Consider the following 16,538-nt stretch of genomic DNA (forward strand, 5'->3'; position numbering starts at 1 on the left):
AAAAATAAAAGAAATTGGGCCAGGTGCCAGTGGTTCATACTTGTAACCCTAGCTACTCAGGAGGCTGAGATCTGAGGATCAAGGTTCAAAGCCAGCCTGGGCATAAAAGGACCTGAGACTCTTACTTCCAGTTAACCTCTAGAAAACGGAAGTGAGGCTGTGGCTCCAGGGATAGGGTGGTAGCCTTGAGCTGAAGAGCTCAGGGACAGCGCCCAGGCCCAGAGTTTAAGCACATGACCCACAAAAATAAAAAAAGAAATTAGCTGAACTTAACAGGCTCCATTACAGGGGATTGAACATCAGTGGGAAGGGATTGGGCTAACAGTGAGAGTGAGAGAGTTTGAATATAGTCCAAGTAGAGTTTGCATGTGTAAAATACAAATATGAAACCTGTGAAATTGTGTTAAGGAAGGGAGAGAGATTGATTGGAATACATTATACCTAAGTGGAATTGTCACAGTGAAATCCCACTCCATATGATTGATGTATGCTAAATTACATTAATTAATTTCTGGGGTACAGTGGCTCACAGCTGCAATCTCAGCTAGGCAGGAGGCAAAGGCAGGAGGCTTGTAGCCTAAGGATGTCCTCAGGCAGAAAACATGAGATTCTATCCAAAAGAATAATGTAAGCAAAAAGGGCTGGGCAAGTGGCTCAAGTGGGAGAAAATCAACTCAGAAATTGTGAGACCCTGAGTTCAAACTTGAAAAACATCACACACACAAAAAAGAGTAGTGGTGGGCATTGGGAGTTTGGCCTAGCAGTAGAGTGCTTGCCTAGCAAGCACAAAGACCAGGGTTCGATTCCTTGGTACCACACGCACAGAAAAAGCCAGAGGTTGGGCTGTGTCTCAAGGGTAGAGTACTAGCCTTGAGAAAGCTCAAGCACAGTGCCTAGGCCCAGAGTTTAGTCCCCAGGACTCCTCCCCACCCGCCCCCCCCCCAAAAAGGGAGGAAAGACACCATTTGAATCCTCATACCTCATTTAGCCCCATAATTAGACCAATAATATCTTTTGAAGGTGGGTAATTCTAGGATTAGAACTGGGGGCTTTTAGCCTGCTAGGCAGGCTAGCTAAGATTGGAGCCATATCCCTAGCTGGTAATGTTTTGCTTTGTTTTTGTTTTGTTTTTAGTAAAGGAATGGACCTCGGCTTTCATTGCCCTATCTCTTTGGACTCTTTCAACCAAGAACAGTTCCTATCTGGCATGTATTATTTTGACCCTTAAATAATTTGCACCCCTGCTACTTTGAAGAATGTCCTACAGTTGAGTTTGTGTGAATCTAAAAGATATCCCAAGTCTTTTAAGAGGAACGGCACAGGAACCATGTTGCATATTTCAAATTCCATTACCAAGCTGTTTCTCCCCCACCCCTCCCCTTTTTCATTCACAAGCATTTTTGTGGGAGGTGTTTCGCATCAGACTCTGAAACAGCTTTATTGACTCACATATTCTAACTGCATAAGTTGATACGTTTTGACATATGTATACAGCTGTGAAACCATCCCTCCCCTCTAGAAAACAAACATATGTCATCTCTGAAGTTTTCTTCTTCTCTTTTTAAAATCATCTTCATCATCTTCTCTTGCCCTTTTCCTACTCCCAACATTCAAGGACCTGCTTCTGATAATGATAACACAATATGCATAATCACATATTTATGCACATATAATTTGCATACATTTAATGTAAATTGAAATAGACCATTTGTGCCCCTCCTCTACTTATTTGGGTCTGGATTCTTGCTATCAGAATAATTATTTTGAAATTCATCATCCAGGTTGTGTATGTCAATAGTTCATTCCTCTACTAATGATGGGATTCCTTTACATAGGATTCACACTTGATGTGATTTGATTGTAAATTTATATCTTGAGTATTTGTTTTCTATGTGTTCCATTTATTCTTATTTTCCTTCCTGTCATTTGTCCTTTATTCTTTTTTTATTATTAATTTTTATTATAATTAGTAAAAGGGTTACATGATATTTGCCAGATAGAAGGTGCGTTAATTCACATACATTGATACCCTTTCACATGTCTTGGTACCCATTTCCCTCCCCCCCAACACCCCCCACCCTTGTCCTTTATTCTTTTGTTTTCTCTTTCTTCTTTCCTTTTTGTTTCTGCATACTTTAAAAAAACAACTTTTCTATTCAATTTTATTCCTTTGAAGAGTTCCCAGACCATTCAACAGGAAAGGACAGTGGAAAACTAGTTATTCACATATGAAAGAATGAAGTTTGGCCCATAACATAAATATTTTTTATTGGTTTATTAGTCACAAAAATGTTATTGTGCTGATTGGTGTGCTTGTACAATGTTGTCTACCTTAAAGCAATGACATCCTTATTTTTGCAGTACTGGGGATTAGACTTGGAGTTTGATGCTTGCTAGGCAAATCCTCTACCATGTTCAATCTTAATATCATACTTCTTAAATAGACCGTATCACAATAATACTTGTTTTTCTGTGTCTCCTTTTCCAGTTTATTTTTTCCATATATATTACAAGTCCCTCAGTACTTTTTTTTTGGGGGGGTGCCTTGAATTTAGGGCTTCACTCTTGCTCTGCTGCCTTGTTTTGCTGGTGATTTACCACTTGAGCCATGTCTTTGACTCCCATTTTCATTTAAAGTCAATTGATCATCTAATGACATTTCAGTAATAAAGTCTTTCAAGCTATTCAGGAAATTGAGGCCTGACCTTGCAATCCAGCCTTGGCAGAAAAGTCCTTGAAACTTTACCTTGAAAAAGTAACTGACATGAGCCGGGAGGTAGCCTAGTGGAAGAGTGTTCTCCTCACATGCACAAAGCCCTGGGTTCAAGTTCTCCGTACCATATACATAGAAAAAACTGGAAATGGTGTTGTGGCTCAAGTGGCAGAGTGCTAGCCTTGAGCAAAAAGTGTCCAAGGACAGTGCTCAGGCCCAGAGTTCAAGCCCCATGACTTGCAAAAAAATAAAAATAAATAAAATAAAATAAAAATAAAAGACCGGGCACATTGGCTCATGCCTGTAATCCTAACTACTCAGGAGGCTGAGATCTGAGGTTTGAAGTTGAAAGCTAGCCCAGGCACTAAAGTCTGTGAGATTCTTGAACCCAGGGCCGAGGCCCTGCCCTTGAGCTCTTTTACTCAAGGCTAGCACTCTACTACTTTGAACCATAGTGCCACTTCCAGTTTTCTGGTGGTTAATTGTAAATGAGAGGCTCATGGAATTTCCTACTTGGGCTGGTTTCAAACTCGATCTTCAGATCTTCTCTTTAGAGGAAATAACACATTTAAGTCATTGGAGCATTTAAAAACATGATAAATTGCCTTGTGCTAAAACATAAAATTGGATTCTAAGAAACTGGGTAGGTTAGATAGTAAGAGTTATTGACAAGTCTCTTTTTTTGTGTCATGAGAGGAATTTTTCTGATAATAGTTTATGGAATATGGGCATTCAAAAATTTTCAATGCTGGGTGCTGATGGCTCATGCATAGAATCCTACGCTGAGATTTGAAAATCATGATTTGAAGGAGTGGGACAGAAAAGCCTGAGAAATTCTATCTCCAATTAACAGCAAAACGTTGAAATGGAAGTGTGGCTCAAGTAGGAGAGCAAACCGCTGAGATTGAGGACTGAGGTCTGAAGCCAGCCCAGGCAAGAAAGTCTGTGAGACATTTCTTTTTTCCCTTCCAGTCCTGGAGCTTGAACTCAGGGCCAGCCTGGGCATTATCATTGAGCTCCTTTTGCTCAAGGCTAGCCCTCTACCACTTGAGCCACTTCCGGCACACTTCCGGCTTTTTCTGTATATGTGATACTGAAGAATCGAACCCAGGGCTTACCTGTATACTTGGCAAACACTCTACCACTCATCCACATTCCCAGCCGCTGACCTTGTATCTCCCAAGGTGGTGTGTTAGGTGTAGAGACACAGTGAACAGGACAGAATGGGTCTGCATTGTCCTGGAGCAAAATCAAGAGAGTCAAAGATGAAACACATAGCGGAAATACCTCATCCCCCTTGTGACTGATGCTGTGAAGAACAGCAGACTGTCTCTGCAGCATGTGACTGCAAAGGACGGAGGCAGGTGGTGGTGAGCAAAGGCTTTTCCCAGGGGAGACATGTGTGGGCTGAGAGCTGGAGGCTGCTTCTGAGAAGGGGGGACCTCTCAGAAAATGAAAGAGGGGTGCTTTGATTGTCTGGAGTATAGTGAACAAGGACGAATGACCAGAGAGCATGTTAGGGAAATGTGAGAGACCACGTTAAATGTACTAGACTTGGAATCTGAGATCTTAGAAATGGGGGTTTAATGTTAACCTTTGCAGAATGGTCCATGAGGCTCTGATCTCCAATTAACTAGCACAAAGCCAGAAGTGGAGATGTGGCTCAAGTGTTAAGTACCAGCTTTGAGGGGGGGGGGGAAGGCCCAATAGGGATACAATAATAATAATAATAATAATAATAATAATAATAATAAAATAGAATGATCTTTTGCTTCTAAAGCATTCTCTGTTTCTGTCACTCTCTCACACACAATAAAAAGCCTTGGAAGATAAAAATTTTTATTTTCTTCCAATTACATATTTCTTCCAAGTACATGGTATGCTAGTTATTTACTCTTCTCAATAAGCTCAATAAGAGAAGGAAGACAGGTTGGAGATTTATATTCTGGCAACCTCAGGAACTGAAAACAGAAGAGAACTTAGGAAAGAAAGAGGAAAAGTTTTACTTAAATCTACAGTTGTGTACCCTTTGTTTTTCTATAAAGTACTTTCTGATTTTTCTAATGGATCATGAAAGCAGAAAGTAAGGTTGCCAATGGATTTGAAACAAGATGCAGTGTAAAATCTGTTTTTCCACAGTATCATGACCCAGAAATGTAAACCTCCAGTCTGACATCTTTGCTTATGTCCTCACTCCTCAGGTGAACCTTACTATTGTTTAAGAAACCTTGATCTTAACAATCTATGTTGTATTCCTTTCTCTTCTCATTTCTTAGAACAACATCTCTTTTCCTCTGTGTGCTCTTGACGTCGTTTGTTAATTATACACCTGATGGTTGGTTTGAAACAAATCTGTCTTCTCAGCTAGACTTAATCTACTAGGCAAGTTCCTCATAAATGATAACCAGGTCCCGATTACAGTTCTTGGCAAACTACTCAATGAATACTGTTTGAAATGGTGGTAGAAAGTCATTTCGGTTAGTGAGGGGGACATAGGAGTGATAGGTGCAAGTTATTCTTTTCTGTTCTTCTACAAGACTTAAGGCAAAGGCTATGGGTGAAACTCACTATACCAGAGCTCTTGGGATAGGCACATCGTGAATTTGGTATAAAGGAGATGATGACAAAAGGTACAAAAATTAAAATGGTTAAGTGTAAGAAGGAATTTCAAAGTGGAGTCTAGATGCCTCTTAAGAGGGTGTGGCTATCTGTGCAAATGTTGCTAAGAAGTCCAGATAGGGACAGAAATGTTTCTGCTCAGTTGGATCGTTTCAAGGTCTTGGTGACCTTGAAAAGAGCAATGTGGATGTCAGATGAGAGTGATCTCAGAAAAGACATGAGCAACTAGACGCCACTAGGCACACTTCTTTTCTGAGAGGCTTTGCTAGAAAGAGAGCAAATCAAGAAAAGTGGGTAGTAGTGAGGATTTGGGAACTTTGGTGGTGAGTTTGTTTTCAGTAGAAGTTGCTAGGGTTTGTGTGATGAAGGGAAATAGAAAGAATACTATGAGCCTCTGGCTCCTGCCAGTAATCCTGGCTACTTGGGAGATGAGATCAGAATGACTGCAGTTCCAGGTTAACCTGGGCAGAAATGTTTTTTGTTTTTGGCTGTGGGATTTGAACTCTGGGTCTGGACACTGTTCCTGAGATTTTCAGCTGAAGGCTAGGGCTCTACCATTTTGAGCCACAGCATCACTTTTCCGGGTTTCTGGTGGTTCATTGGAGATCAGAGTCTCATGATTGTTCACGCCACGGATTGCTTTGAACTGAGATCCTCAAGAGAAAAACCTGGACACAGTAGTAGTAGCTGGCTTGGGCAAAAATTGAGATCTTAAAAATAACCAGAGCTAAAATGGTTGGTGTGGCTCAGCTGACAGAGTACCTGCCTAGCAAGTTCAAACTCTGAGTTTAAAACCCAATTATCTCTATGGCAGGAGGAAAAAGGTTCAGATCATGACATAATGGGTTCCTAATAAGGAGTTGGCAGTGAGCTGCTTCTTTCTTCTTTCCTCCTCCTCTGTCTTCACTGGTTCTTGAACTCAGGGCCTGGGCATAGCATTATCCTTAAGCTTTGCCCTCTCATAGCTTGTGCTCTACCACTTGAGCCACAGCACTTCCAGCTTTTTGGAGGGTTAAATGGAGATTCCATACTGGCTTTGAACCTTCATCCTCAGATCCCAGCTTTGTGAATACATACTTACAGGTTTCAGCCACTGGTGTCTGGCTTCCATCTTTCTTCTTTGACCTACTCCTTTGTACCAAGTTTAGGTGCCACATTATTTAAAAAAAAAAAAAGACCTATCTCAATCTCATATGATAAACCCTACCCTGAATTTCAGCCAGGAAGCAGTCAATGTGTGTGTGTGGGGGGGGTAGGGGGTAAGCCAGTTACTGTGGACATAACTTCAGGAAATCACACCATGTTTTTTTCTGGGGCTGGCTGGGAATTACTATCAGGGCTCAGCCCTGGTAGTATTGGCATTTTGGTAATACAGTTGTATTGTGAAACACTCATTATCCTACACCTTTGAGGATTTCTCAGGATCCCTAAACTCTACACATTAGATACCAGTAGCACCCAGTGTGCCAACTAAAAAGCAGATATTGCTAAATATCCCCATCCCCATTGCAAAATCACCCCCATTGAGTTACTCAGGCCTAAGAATGAAGAAAAATTCAGCTGATTTTAACAGCTGTGCAAATGTTGATAAATATTGCTATTTTCATTGCCTTACACTATTGTGGGAAATTATTCAGAAACCTGGCATGAAAACATATTGTGTCACACATATAGGCTCTTTAATAACAACAACAACAAAAATGTTTTTTAAGAAATGCTGTGCTTGCTGCTCTGGAAACTGACATCTGAGGATCAAAGTTCAAAGCCAGTCTGGGTAGGAAAGTCCAGTAAGAGTCTTATCTCACATTAACTAGCAAAAAGTTCAAAGTGGAGCTTTGCCTCAAGTGGTAGAGCACTAGCTTTGAGTTGAAAAGCTAAAGGATAGTTCAAAGATCTTGAGTTCAAGCCCTATTACTGGCATCTCTCTCTCTCTCTCTCATACACCCACACCCACATATACAATGCTGTAACTTTTTTTTTTTTTTTTTTTAGTCAGTCATAGGACTTGAACTTCGGGCATGGGCATTGTCTCTGATCTCTTCAGCTCAGAGTCCAGCATCATACCTATAATCTTAGCTATTCAGGAGGCTGAATCCTCAAATGCTAAGCCAGCCTCCAGCCTGGGTAAAACAATTATGCTGATTCTATCTCAGTTAACCAGCTAAAAACTAGATTAGAGGTGTGGGTCAGGTGGTAGATCACCAGGCATGTGCAAGTAGAACAAGAGTACTGGGCCCTGAGTTCAAGCACATTCTACTGGAGGTATGAGGGATCTCTAGAGTGAGATTTATGAGCAGGTATAAGACAATAGATTAAACTGCTAACAAGGAATTTTTAGATTTCAAGAGCATTGTAGGGATTGGATACACATACAGAGGTGAATACACATGTACACATTTGTATCTCTGTTACATTTCTGCATTATTTGTAGGCATGCATTGAATTATTGGATACAGATATGTATATATATATATATTTCATCCACTCCCATGTATGTTACACCGTGTACTTGCTTCTATTGCATGAGAGATTCTGGAAGCTGCTCTTGTTTGTGTGCCAGTATTGGGGTTTGAACTCAGGTCCTGGGTGCTGTGACTTATCTTGCTCACTCAAGGCTAGTGCTCTACCACTTGAACCACAGCTCCACTTCTGGCTTTTTTCCGTGGTTAATTGGTGATAAATGTCTCACAGACTTTCCTGCCCCAGCTGGAAAAGTAGCTATAATTACAGACATGTGCTACCATCACTCAGCCTGGAAGCTGCTCTAGAACTCATGTATTGTGTTTTATCTTCTAGTAACTCTTTTTGTTGTTGTTGTTGATTGTGGACTTGAATGTAAGGACTGGCCACTGTCTCTGAGGTCTTCCGCTCAAGGTTAGCACTCTACCACTTGGGGCCACAGTGATATCTCAGTTTTCTTCTGGTGTTTGATTGCAGATAAGCCTCGGGCCTTTCCTGCCGGGCTGACTTCCATATCGGATCCTCACATCTCAGCTTCCTGAGTAGCTAGGATTACAGGTGAGCTGCCAGTGCCATCTCTCTCCTTATTGATGAACATTTTTGGCTATTTGTAAAGACACCCGTGTTTATTTCCTGAGCAGAAATGTGTGCAGGTGGAATTGCTGAGTCAAAGCTGCCGAACGATATGCATCCGACCCAGATCCTTTACCAAGCTTCCTAACTTGCCTTAGAACTAGTGTGTGTGTGAGAGACAGAGAGATGGATCTTGAGGCCTAAACTTAGGGCGCTTCTCCCTGAGCATTTTTTTTTTTCCTTGCTCAAGACAAATCCTCTACCACTTGAACCAGAACCCCACTTGTGGCTTTTTTTTTGCTGGTTCGTGGGCAGTGAAGAGTCTGCGGGGGGGCCTTTCCCGGGCAGGGCTGGCTTCGAACCGTGATGCTGAGATGCTCCAGAGCGGTGAGCTCGGCCGGATTCCGGGCGGGAGGCTTAGCCCAGCTTCCTTCACCTGGACGGGAGAGACGAGGCGGCCCAAGGTCAGGACGCAGACACCGCGCCAGGCCCCCCGGGGCCCTCCATCATTTTGCCGCAGGGGTGGAATTGGCGGTTTGGATTGTATCTATTTATTTTTTTTAATTATTATTATTATTATTTTTTTTTTTTGGTGTGTGTCCGGCGGGGGAGGGGTTAGATCCTCCCCACTCCCCCCCCACACTCCCTCCCCCCCTCCCGCTGGCGGCCAGGAAGGAAACTTCGTGTCGCAGAAAAGAAAGAGGGGGAAGGAAGGAGGAAGAGGAGGCAGGGGAGGGGCGGGGCGGGAGGGGGCCCCCGTCAGGCCTGGGCCCGCCCGGGGTGAGGAGGGCAGGGCCGGGGAGGGGGGAGGCGTCCTCACCGTCCCCGAGACCCTCGGCCCCGGTGACCCCCGCCCCCCGCCCCCCGGCCCGCCGAAAGCCCCGGCCGGCGTGGTTGCCAAGCGCTTGGTGGGTCTGTGGATCTAGTTGCTAAGGCCTCCATCTTGGAGGAGGAGGTGGAGGAGGAGGTGGAGGAGGAGGCGGCGGTGGCGGAGGAGGAGGAAATGGGCCGCTGGGCTGCGGTGCCCCCGGAAGTAGTTTGCGAGCGGGGCATTCACTTCCGGTGTGGGGCCTGCGGCGGCGGCGGCGGCGGCGGCGGCGGCGGCGGTGGCGGCGGCGCGGCGGCGGCAGCAGCGGCGGCAGCGGCAGCAGTAACAGCGGCAGCGGCAGCGGCGGCCCAGAGGGGTCGGTGTCGAAAATGGCGCTGGTGCAGCGGCTCGGGCCTCTCCCCGCGGCGCTGCGGAGGGCTTGAGGCTCGCGAGCCTCCCTCACCGCGCCCCATTCGCTCGTGCACTTTACACACATGAGGTGAGCGGAGCGGGCGGCCGGGCGGGCGGGCGTGGGGGGGGGCGGGGAGGAGCCTCGGGCGCTGCCGCAGGGCCGCCGGTGCGGGAGGCGGCGGCGGCGGCGGCGGCGGCGGCGTCGGCGTCCCCGGGGCCTGGGCGGGCGGGCGCGGGCACGCGCGGCTGCGGACGCCGGGCTTCGGGTTTTGCACCCCCCACCCGCGTCTCCCGGACCGCAGTGTGGTGGGTGGGGGGGGGAGAAGAAGAAGAAGAAGAAGAAGAAGAAAAAAAAAAAACAACCCCAACCCCGCGACCCCGCCGCGGTGCGCGGCCGCCCCTCCCCCACCGCCGCGCGGGCTCGGTGTTCACGCGCATTTCCCCCCCTCCTCCCCCTCCACCCCTCCCCCTCCCCCTCTTTTTATTTTATTTTATTTCTGGTCTTCCGTTGCAGAGAATTGGAAGCTAAAGCTACCAAAGACGTAGAAAGAAATCTTAGCAGGTAAGATGGACGAGCTTTCATAGATTTATTATTATTATTATTATTATTATTATTATTATTATTTTCCAGTCTCTTCCCCTTCTCTTCCTCCCCCCCCACCCCAAATTTATAATCGTGGTTGCATTTCCCCCTTTCCCACCTTCTCACCTCCCCCCCCCCACCCCCTCTGGTTCATCATCCTCCCCCCCCCCCCGCACCCCCCTCTCCGTTTCTGGATCTAGAAGTTGTCCCAGTGTCATTTGTTAATATTCACATGCAGGCATTCGGGAGAAAACGGCCCCGGGGAATATTGCATTGGGAAGGTTTGCGAGGGAAAGGGGAGGAGAGGAAGGGAGGGGGGGGGGAGATGCGTAATTACGTGTGTGCTTTTTTTTTTTTTTCCTCTTTATTAAAAAAAAAAAAGCAAAAAAAGCAATTCTTGTAAACTTAGTTAAAGCATTCTCACCCTTTTAGGATTTAATTAGGGGACTGGTGCATTAATTACTATTGTAAATGGTTTGCAGGCATTGTGTGACTCATGATTGAGACAGGCCCTTATGGCGGGCTGTCAAACTGTTTTGGCTTCCCCGTTATTACTTTGTAGCGCAAATTGTTGCCTTTATAAAAAGATACTATGTGTTCGCATTTGCCCGCTCTCCCCCCCCCCACCTCCTTACACATTGTAAGCCTGCTGGGTTCGGTTGCATTGGAGACAGTTTTGCCCTTGAACTTTACCAAGCATAAACCGCTGTTTTGTTTTCCTTTGAAACTACATTTCATGCTCCTCTGTTCAGTGTGTGCTCTCTTTTATCGGCTGATAAAATAATTAAACTGTTCCCAGTAAATACTTACCTCTCCTGTAGGGTACTCTTGGTTTTTGCACTTTAAAACATCAAATCTTAGTGGCCTAGGAAAGTGGGCATTTTGTTGTTTGTTGTTGTTCTCTTAACTGATGCACTTACAATAATGTTTCGTTTTATTGAGCTCTAATGGCTTAAGTGCAGTGTTATTTAACTCCTTTTGGAATTCACTTTTGGTCTCCCCAGTCTTTTAAATTTTTTTTACTTACCTTTCTCTTTTGCTTCTATTGGGACACTGGAAAGACTTGGTGGAGGTTAAGCCAGTCTTCTCACTTGGATGGGGTAAAAATGAATGTCACCTTGTTTTGAATCTTCATGATGTTGACTTGAGTTGGGGTGCTTATTATAAACACTCCACAATTCAAATGATCTGAAATATTTTTCATCATACAGAATTGTTCCAAGTTCCTGGCTCTTGAGTTTTATAAATAGTTAATCTGCTTAGGTTGTGGGTAAACAATTTGTTCCTTCCGCCAAAGGATGGGCAACATGAATTTACCCAATAAAATTCTTCCGGGTCTCAAAATCATTATGGGATTGTGTAAAGGAAATTGAGCCTGATCTATTATTGGCTGATTAAAACTGTTCATTGGGCTCTCAAACAAGTTCTGTTGGCAGAACTCTTAATAAGATGGAAAGAAAGCAAGTGTGGTTGAGTTACTGAGGTGTACTTTGTGCAGCAGCGAAACCTTGCAGTTTGGGTTTGTTTTTCTTGCCATTTCTTTTGTAGCAGGTAGCTGCATGCATGTATGCCGCATGTATAAATTCATATTATTACAATTGGGTGGAAGAATTTCAAATCTCTGAATTGGCTTTGTATCTGAGTTTGGATCCCAGCTGTGCTGCTTAAAATATGACCTTGACTCTTGGTATATCATATAGCCGTTGAGATCTACAGCCAAAGGCTAAGGTTTGTTGGTTCCTTTTGCCTCTTGTGTGTGTGTGTGAGAGAGAGAGAGTTGTGGTGCTTGAACTCAGGGTCTTGATGCTGTCCCTGAGTCTCTGCTACATGAGCCACAGCACCACTTCCGGTTTTTGAGTTTTGGTTAATTGGAGATAAGAGTCTCAAGGGAACATCTCTGCTGGGGCTGGCTTGGAACCCCGAGGCTCAGATCTCAGACTCCTGAGTAGGTAGGATACAAGCATGAGCTACTGGTGCCCAGTAGTTCCCTTGGCTTATATAAAAAGGAGTCAGATACTGTCTGTGCCCTCAGAGGACATGAGTATCTGCTAAGAAAAGTGTAAGTACAGAAATGATGGCAATACAGGGTAGACCTTGCAGGGGCAAAAATGGTCAAAGGGCAGTGCTATTCCAGTAATACTTCTTCACTTGGCCAGAAGATGTAATAAACAGCAGACAGATTTTTAAATGCAGTGTGTTCAGTAGGAGGCACAGGAGATGGGGCCAGATGGGTGAGAGCTTCCTTCCCCTCTCTAAAGTAGACTGTACCTGTTTTTACCCTTCTACGCACCTTGGAGGAAGTCAAGGCTCTGTGTTCACCTTGTCACTTAATTCAGTTTTCAAACACAGCTCTAGGTAAGAGGGAGGGGAAAAATGTAAGTTAAATGCTGAATTTGTTAAGCATTCTAAGTCTGGCACACTGGCCTAGACTTTATTTGGATTCATCTGATCTTTGAAAGGTCTTTGTGAGGTAGGTGTTATTCTCCCTGTTTTACAAGTAAAGAATTTGAGTAGAAAGAGGTTAAGTACCAAGTAGGAGGCCAGATCACTGGCGACAGAGCTTTTTAGGCTTGGAACTCTCTTTAAATGGTCTCTTGTTGAAAGCTGGGTTTTTAACTTTGAAAAAACTTGAAAATTTCCTGGCAGCATCCACAAATGCATGCAGGATGTTTTGGTCAGGGTTTCTCATCCTGGACACCGTTGGTATTTCAGACCATATATACAGTCCTTGGGCTTTTACTCAGGGCCTGGGCACTGTCCAGGCTTTCTCAAGGCTAGAACTCTTGAATCATAGCACCACCACTTTTGGCTTTTTTTTTTTTTCCTTCAATGTATTTGGTACCGAGGAAAGGAACTCAGGTCTTGTGCATGCTAGGCAAGCACTCTACCACTAGGCCAAACTCGTGGCTCACTGGACCAGATAATTCTTGTGAGGACTGTTGTGTACATGGTAGGATGATCAGCCTCTGTCAGTAGTCGCAGCCTGTGGTGTTCGTAAAAACAAGGACTGTATCCAGATTTGGTAGAGAACTTGGGAGTGTGGACAGAATCAAACAGTTTTTGAGATCTGTGTCCTGGGGTTTGAACTCAGGGCCTGGGTGCTGTCCCTGAGCTTCTTTAATTTTTGCCCAAGGCTAGCGTTTTACCACTTGAGCCAGCCACAGCTCCACTTCAGCTTTTTGGTGGTTAAATCGAGATAAGAGTTCCACAGATTTCCTGCCTGGGCTGGCTTTGAACTGTGTCCTCAGATATTGGTCTCCTGAGTTAGCAAGGCTTTTATAGGTGTCAGCCACTACTAGCACCTGTCTCTTTCTCTGGCTTTCTAATGTGAAAATTCTTAAACTTAAAATTGTTGGATTTATGTAAGCATTAGTGCCCTGTAAACTCAAGCCCTGTGCGTGGCTCTTCACCTTGGAGGTTTTGGTCTCTTGCAACATCGGAGACAGGCCACAGGTCTCTGCTAAGCAGTGAGTCCTTTAGACACAATTCTAGGTACCCAGTTGCAGTTAGTAAAAGATTTAGGACTGGGAATGTGGCTTAGTGGTAGAGTGCTTGCCTAGCATGCATGAAGCCCTGTGTTCCATTCCTCAGTACCACATACACAGAAAAAGCCAGAAGTGGCACTGTGGTTCAAGTGGTAGCTAGCCTTGAGCAAAAGAAGCTCAGTGTCAGAGCCCAGGCCCTGAGTTTAAGCTCTAAGACTGGCAACCAAAAACAATTTAGTTTTTTTTTTTTGTTTTGTTTTGTTTTTTGCCAGTCCTGGGCTTGAGCTCAGGGCCTTAGCACTGTCCTTGGACTTTCTCAAGACTAGAGCTCTACCACTTGAGCTTCAGCACCACTTCTGGCTTTTTTTTTTTTTTTTCTATGTGTGTGGTGCCGAGGAATTGAACCCGGGTCTTCATGCATGCTAGGCAAGCACTCTACCACTAGGCCAAACTCCCGGTCCCAGTTTTTTTTTTTTTTGTCTTACATAGATTTTTTTTTTTTTTCTAAATGTATCTATCCTTTCAAACTCAATGTTGGCGGTTAGAATCAGAGCTTCAAAGAATGAAATCATTTTTTTTTTTTTTTTTTTTTGCCAGTCCTGGGGCTTGAACTCAGGGCCTGAGCACTGTCCTTGGGCTTTTTCCTCAAGGCTAGCACTCTGCCACTTGACCCACAGCACCATTTCTGGCTTTTTCGATGCATGTGGTACCAAGGAATGGAACCTGGGACTTCGTGGATGCTAGGCAAGCACTTTACCACTAGGCCAAACTCCCGGCCCCAGGAAATCAGTTTTGACTGTGGCAGAGAGAGAGCACTCATTTTAAGAACAGCAGCAGGGCACAAATGGAAAGAGGGTAGTAGTTCAGTTGGATTGTTATATAAGGCATTTGTAGCAAACTGGTTGGGTCCAGATGTGAAGACTGTTGACTATCTAGTTGAGGAGCTGTGCTGGAATTTTGTAGGGGAGCCATTGTGGTTTTGGGGGTAGCATACCAATGTGTTGGGAAAAAATACCTTCCATCCTGGGCTTAGCAAAGAAATTTATTTATGGGTGATAGCTAGTATTTTAGGCATGAGTTGGAAACTTGAGTTAAAATCATGGTGGAAGACAACACACGGTACTGAGAAGGTAGATTCGGCAGCTCATGAATCATGAGAGAGTTAAAGTACTTGGGCAGTATTGTCTTCGTCTTAGATTGGCGGGCCCCTCTCCAGACTTTAAACAGAATAAGGTCAGAGCAGAAACAGGAGTTTTTCTGGGAGGAGACAAGGGTAAGTTTTCCAGATGTTTTAAAAACTAAGTATCACTAGTACCACTCTCCTGGTCTTTTTTTTTTTTTTTTTGATCTGTCATGGGACTTGAACTCTGGGCCTGGATGCTGTCCCTGAGCTCTTTAGCTCAGGGCTACTGCCCTGCCTCTTGAGCCACAATGCTACTTCCCCTGCTCTAACTTTTAAAAAGTATTTTTGGAGACAAAAGTCATAGCGTCACTGAATATTTCGATCTGGCCCATGACCTTAGCTAGAGATAGGTCATCGTTCTGACTCCTTCATTTTTCCAGTGAGAAAGTTGAGGTTGAGCTGTAAGGTTGAGATCTTGTAAGTTACTTAAGGTTACAATGTCCTGCAAGTAGCAGGGCTGAGGTTCATACAGGCCTTTGGCTCTAATACTAGTATTGTTCTCACTGGGCAGTGTTTCATTTTAATTTCACAGAAGATAAAATAAAACTTTGGTTTCTCTTTTCTTTAGAAAATGTGACAATATATTTTATGCCCACTCTAGTGACGAATTTCCTATATAACGTAGGCTTTGTTGTCTGCAGTGGAAGTTAACACGCTCCCTGTTATTCCGAGCCTTTTCCTCTGCAGACGAGCTCAAAATGCCATTATACCACAGATATTGTGAAAGGTGCTCTCTGCATTCTAGTTATTAGGCTGGGATAGGTGCTACATCAGAAGAGATTAGAACAGCAGGACTGAACCAGAGCATTAGTTCTCCCTGGCTAAGGTAGGTCGTGTTTTTGTAATTCATCCTTCTTTTTTTAATTTTTGTGAAAGGGACATCTGATTTTCTTAAAGCCTTTCTCTTGGCTTTGCTGTGATATGGTTTGCAGGCTAATAGGTTCAGATTGGTAGGTTTCTTTTCAGCTTAATTTAGTAACTATGTGGGTAAGTCAACTGATAGTCTAAACTGTAAGCTTAACTTAAATATATGTAATAACCCTCTGGAAAATTTAAATATATGCATCATCAAGAGAATATAATCTTCAGTCTCTTGAATTTTGACATATGAAATATGTCTGGAAGTATAAATTTGACTTAACATATTTTCCATGACTGGAAAGACTAGACTGGTGTGTATTATATGCTTTCTGTTCAGCCTGACTTATGACAGTTCTCACTCAAAATTGAAGAAAATCTGCAATTAGATTGGGGTTGAGCTTTTTTCTTTTTTTTTTAGCACAACAAAATACAGCACTGGAGTTGAGTTAGTACTAAATATTCCTAAAAACTCATTTAAGGTAGTGTGGTCATCCACAGAACGATGATGCAAGTCTACAGCAAGACCCCAGGTGATAGAAAGTGGTTAGAAAGATAGAACATGTCCTTGGAAAAGGAAAACAAAACAGACAAGACCAGATATATTTTTTAGTATTAGTCAGATTTCTAAGGTTACTTTTCAAAGATTTAAGAGATACTGCATTACAGAAAAATGATGAAAAGGACATAACTGAGATTCTGAAGAAAGTAATCCACTAAGGCATAGCTTGTCTGAATCTTGATAAAATAAAAAAACAAAAACCTCAAATAAAACTCCAAATGAGCACACACACACACACACACACACACACATGCACGTGCGCACGCGCGCTCAAGTATTCCAT

At 43.9% G+C, this 16,538-nt stretch overlaps 1 protein-coding gene across 1 annotated transcript in view; it reads left to right on the forward strand.

Moving 5' to 3' along the window:
* The first annotated feature begins 9,479 nt into the window (after window positions 1-9,479).
* Window positions 9,480-16,538, forward strand: part of Tnrc6a (trinucleotide repeat containing adaptor 6A) — an 80,099-nt gene continuing 73,040 nt past the window's right edge. Inside the window, exons 1-2 of the mRNA XM_090357857.1 lie at window positions 9,480-9,672; window positions 10,099-10,146. Of these exons, the coding sequence (XP_090213983.1) occupies window positions 9,668-9,672; window positions 10,099-10,146 (53 nt within the window). The 5' untranslated portion in view covers window positions 9,480-9,667. The remainder of the gene's footprint in view (window positions 9,673-10,098; window positions 10,147-16,538) is intronic.

This window comes from Megascapheus bottae, chromosome 25, assembly GCF_031878675.1.
Source record: "Megascapheus bottae isolate mThoBot1 chromosome 25, mThoBot2.hap1, whole genome shotgun sequence".
Lineage (NCBI taxonomy): Eukaryota > Metazoa > Chordata > Mammalia > Rodentia > Geomyidae > Megascapheus > Megascapheus bottae.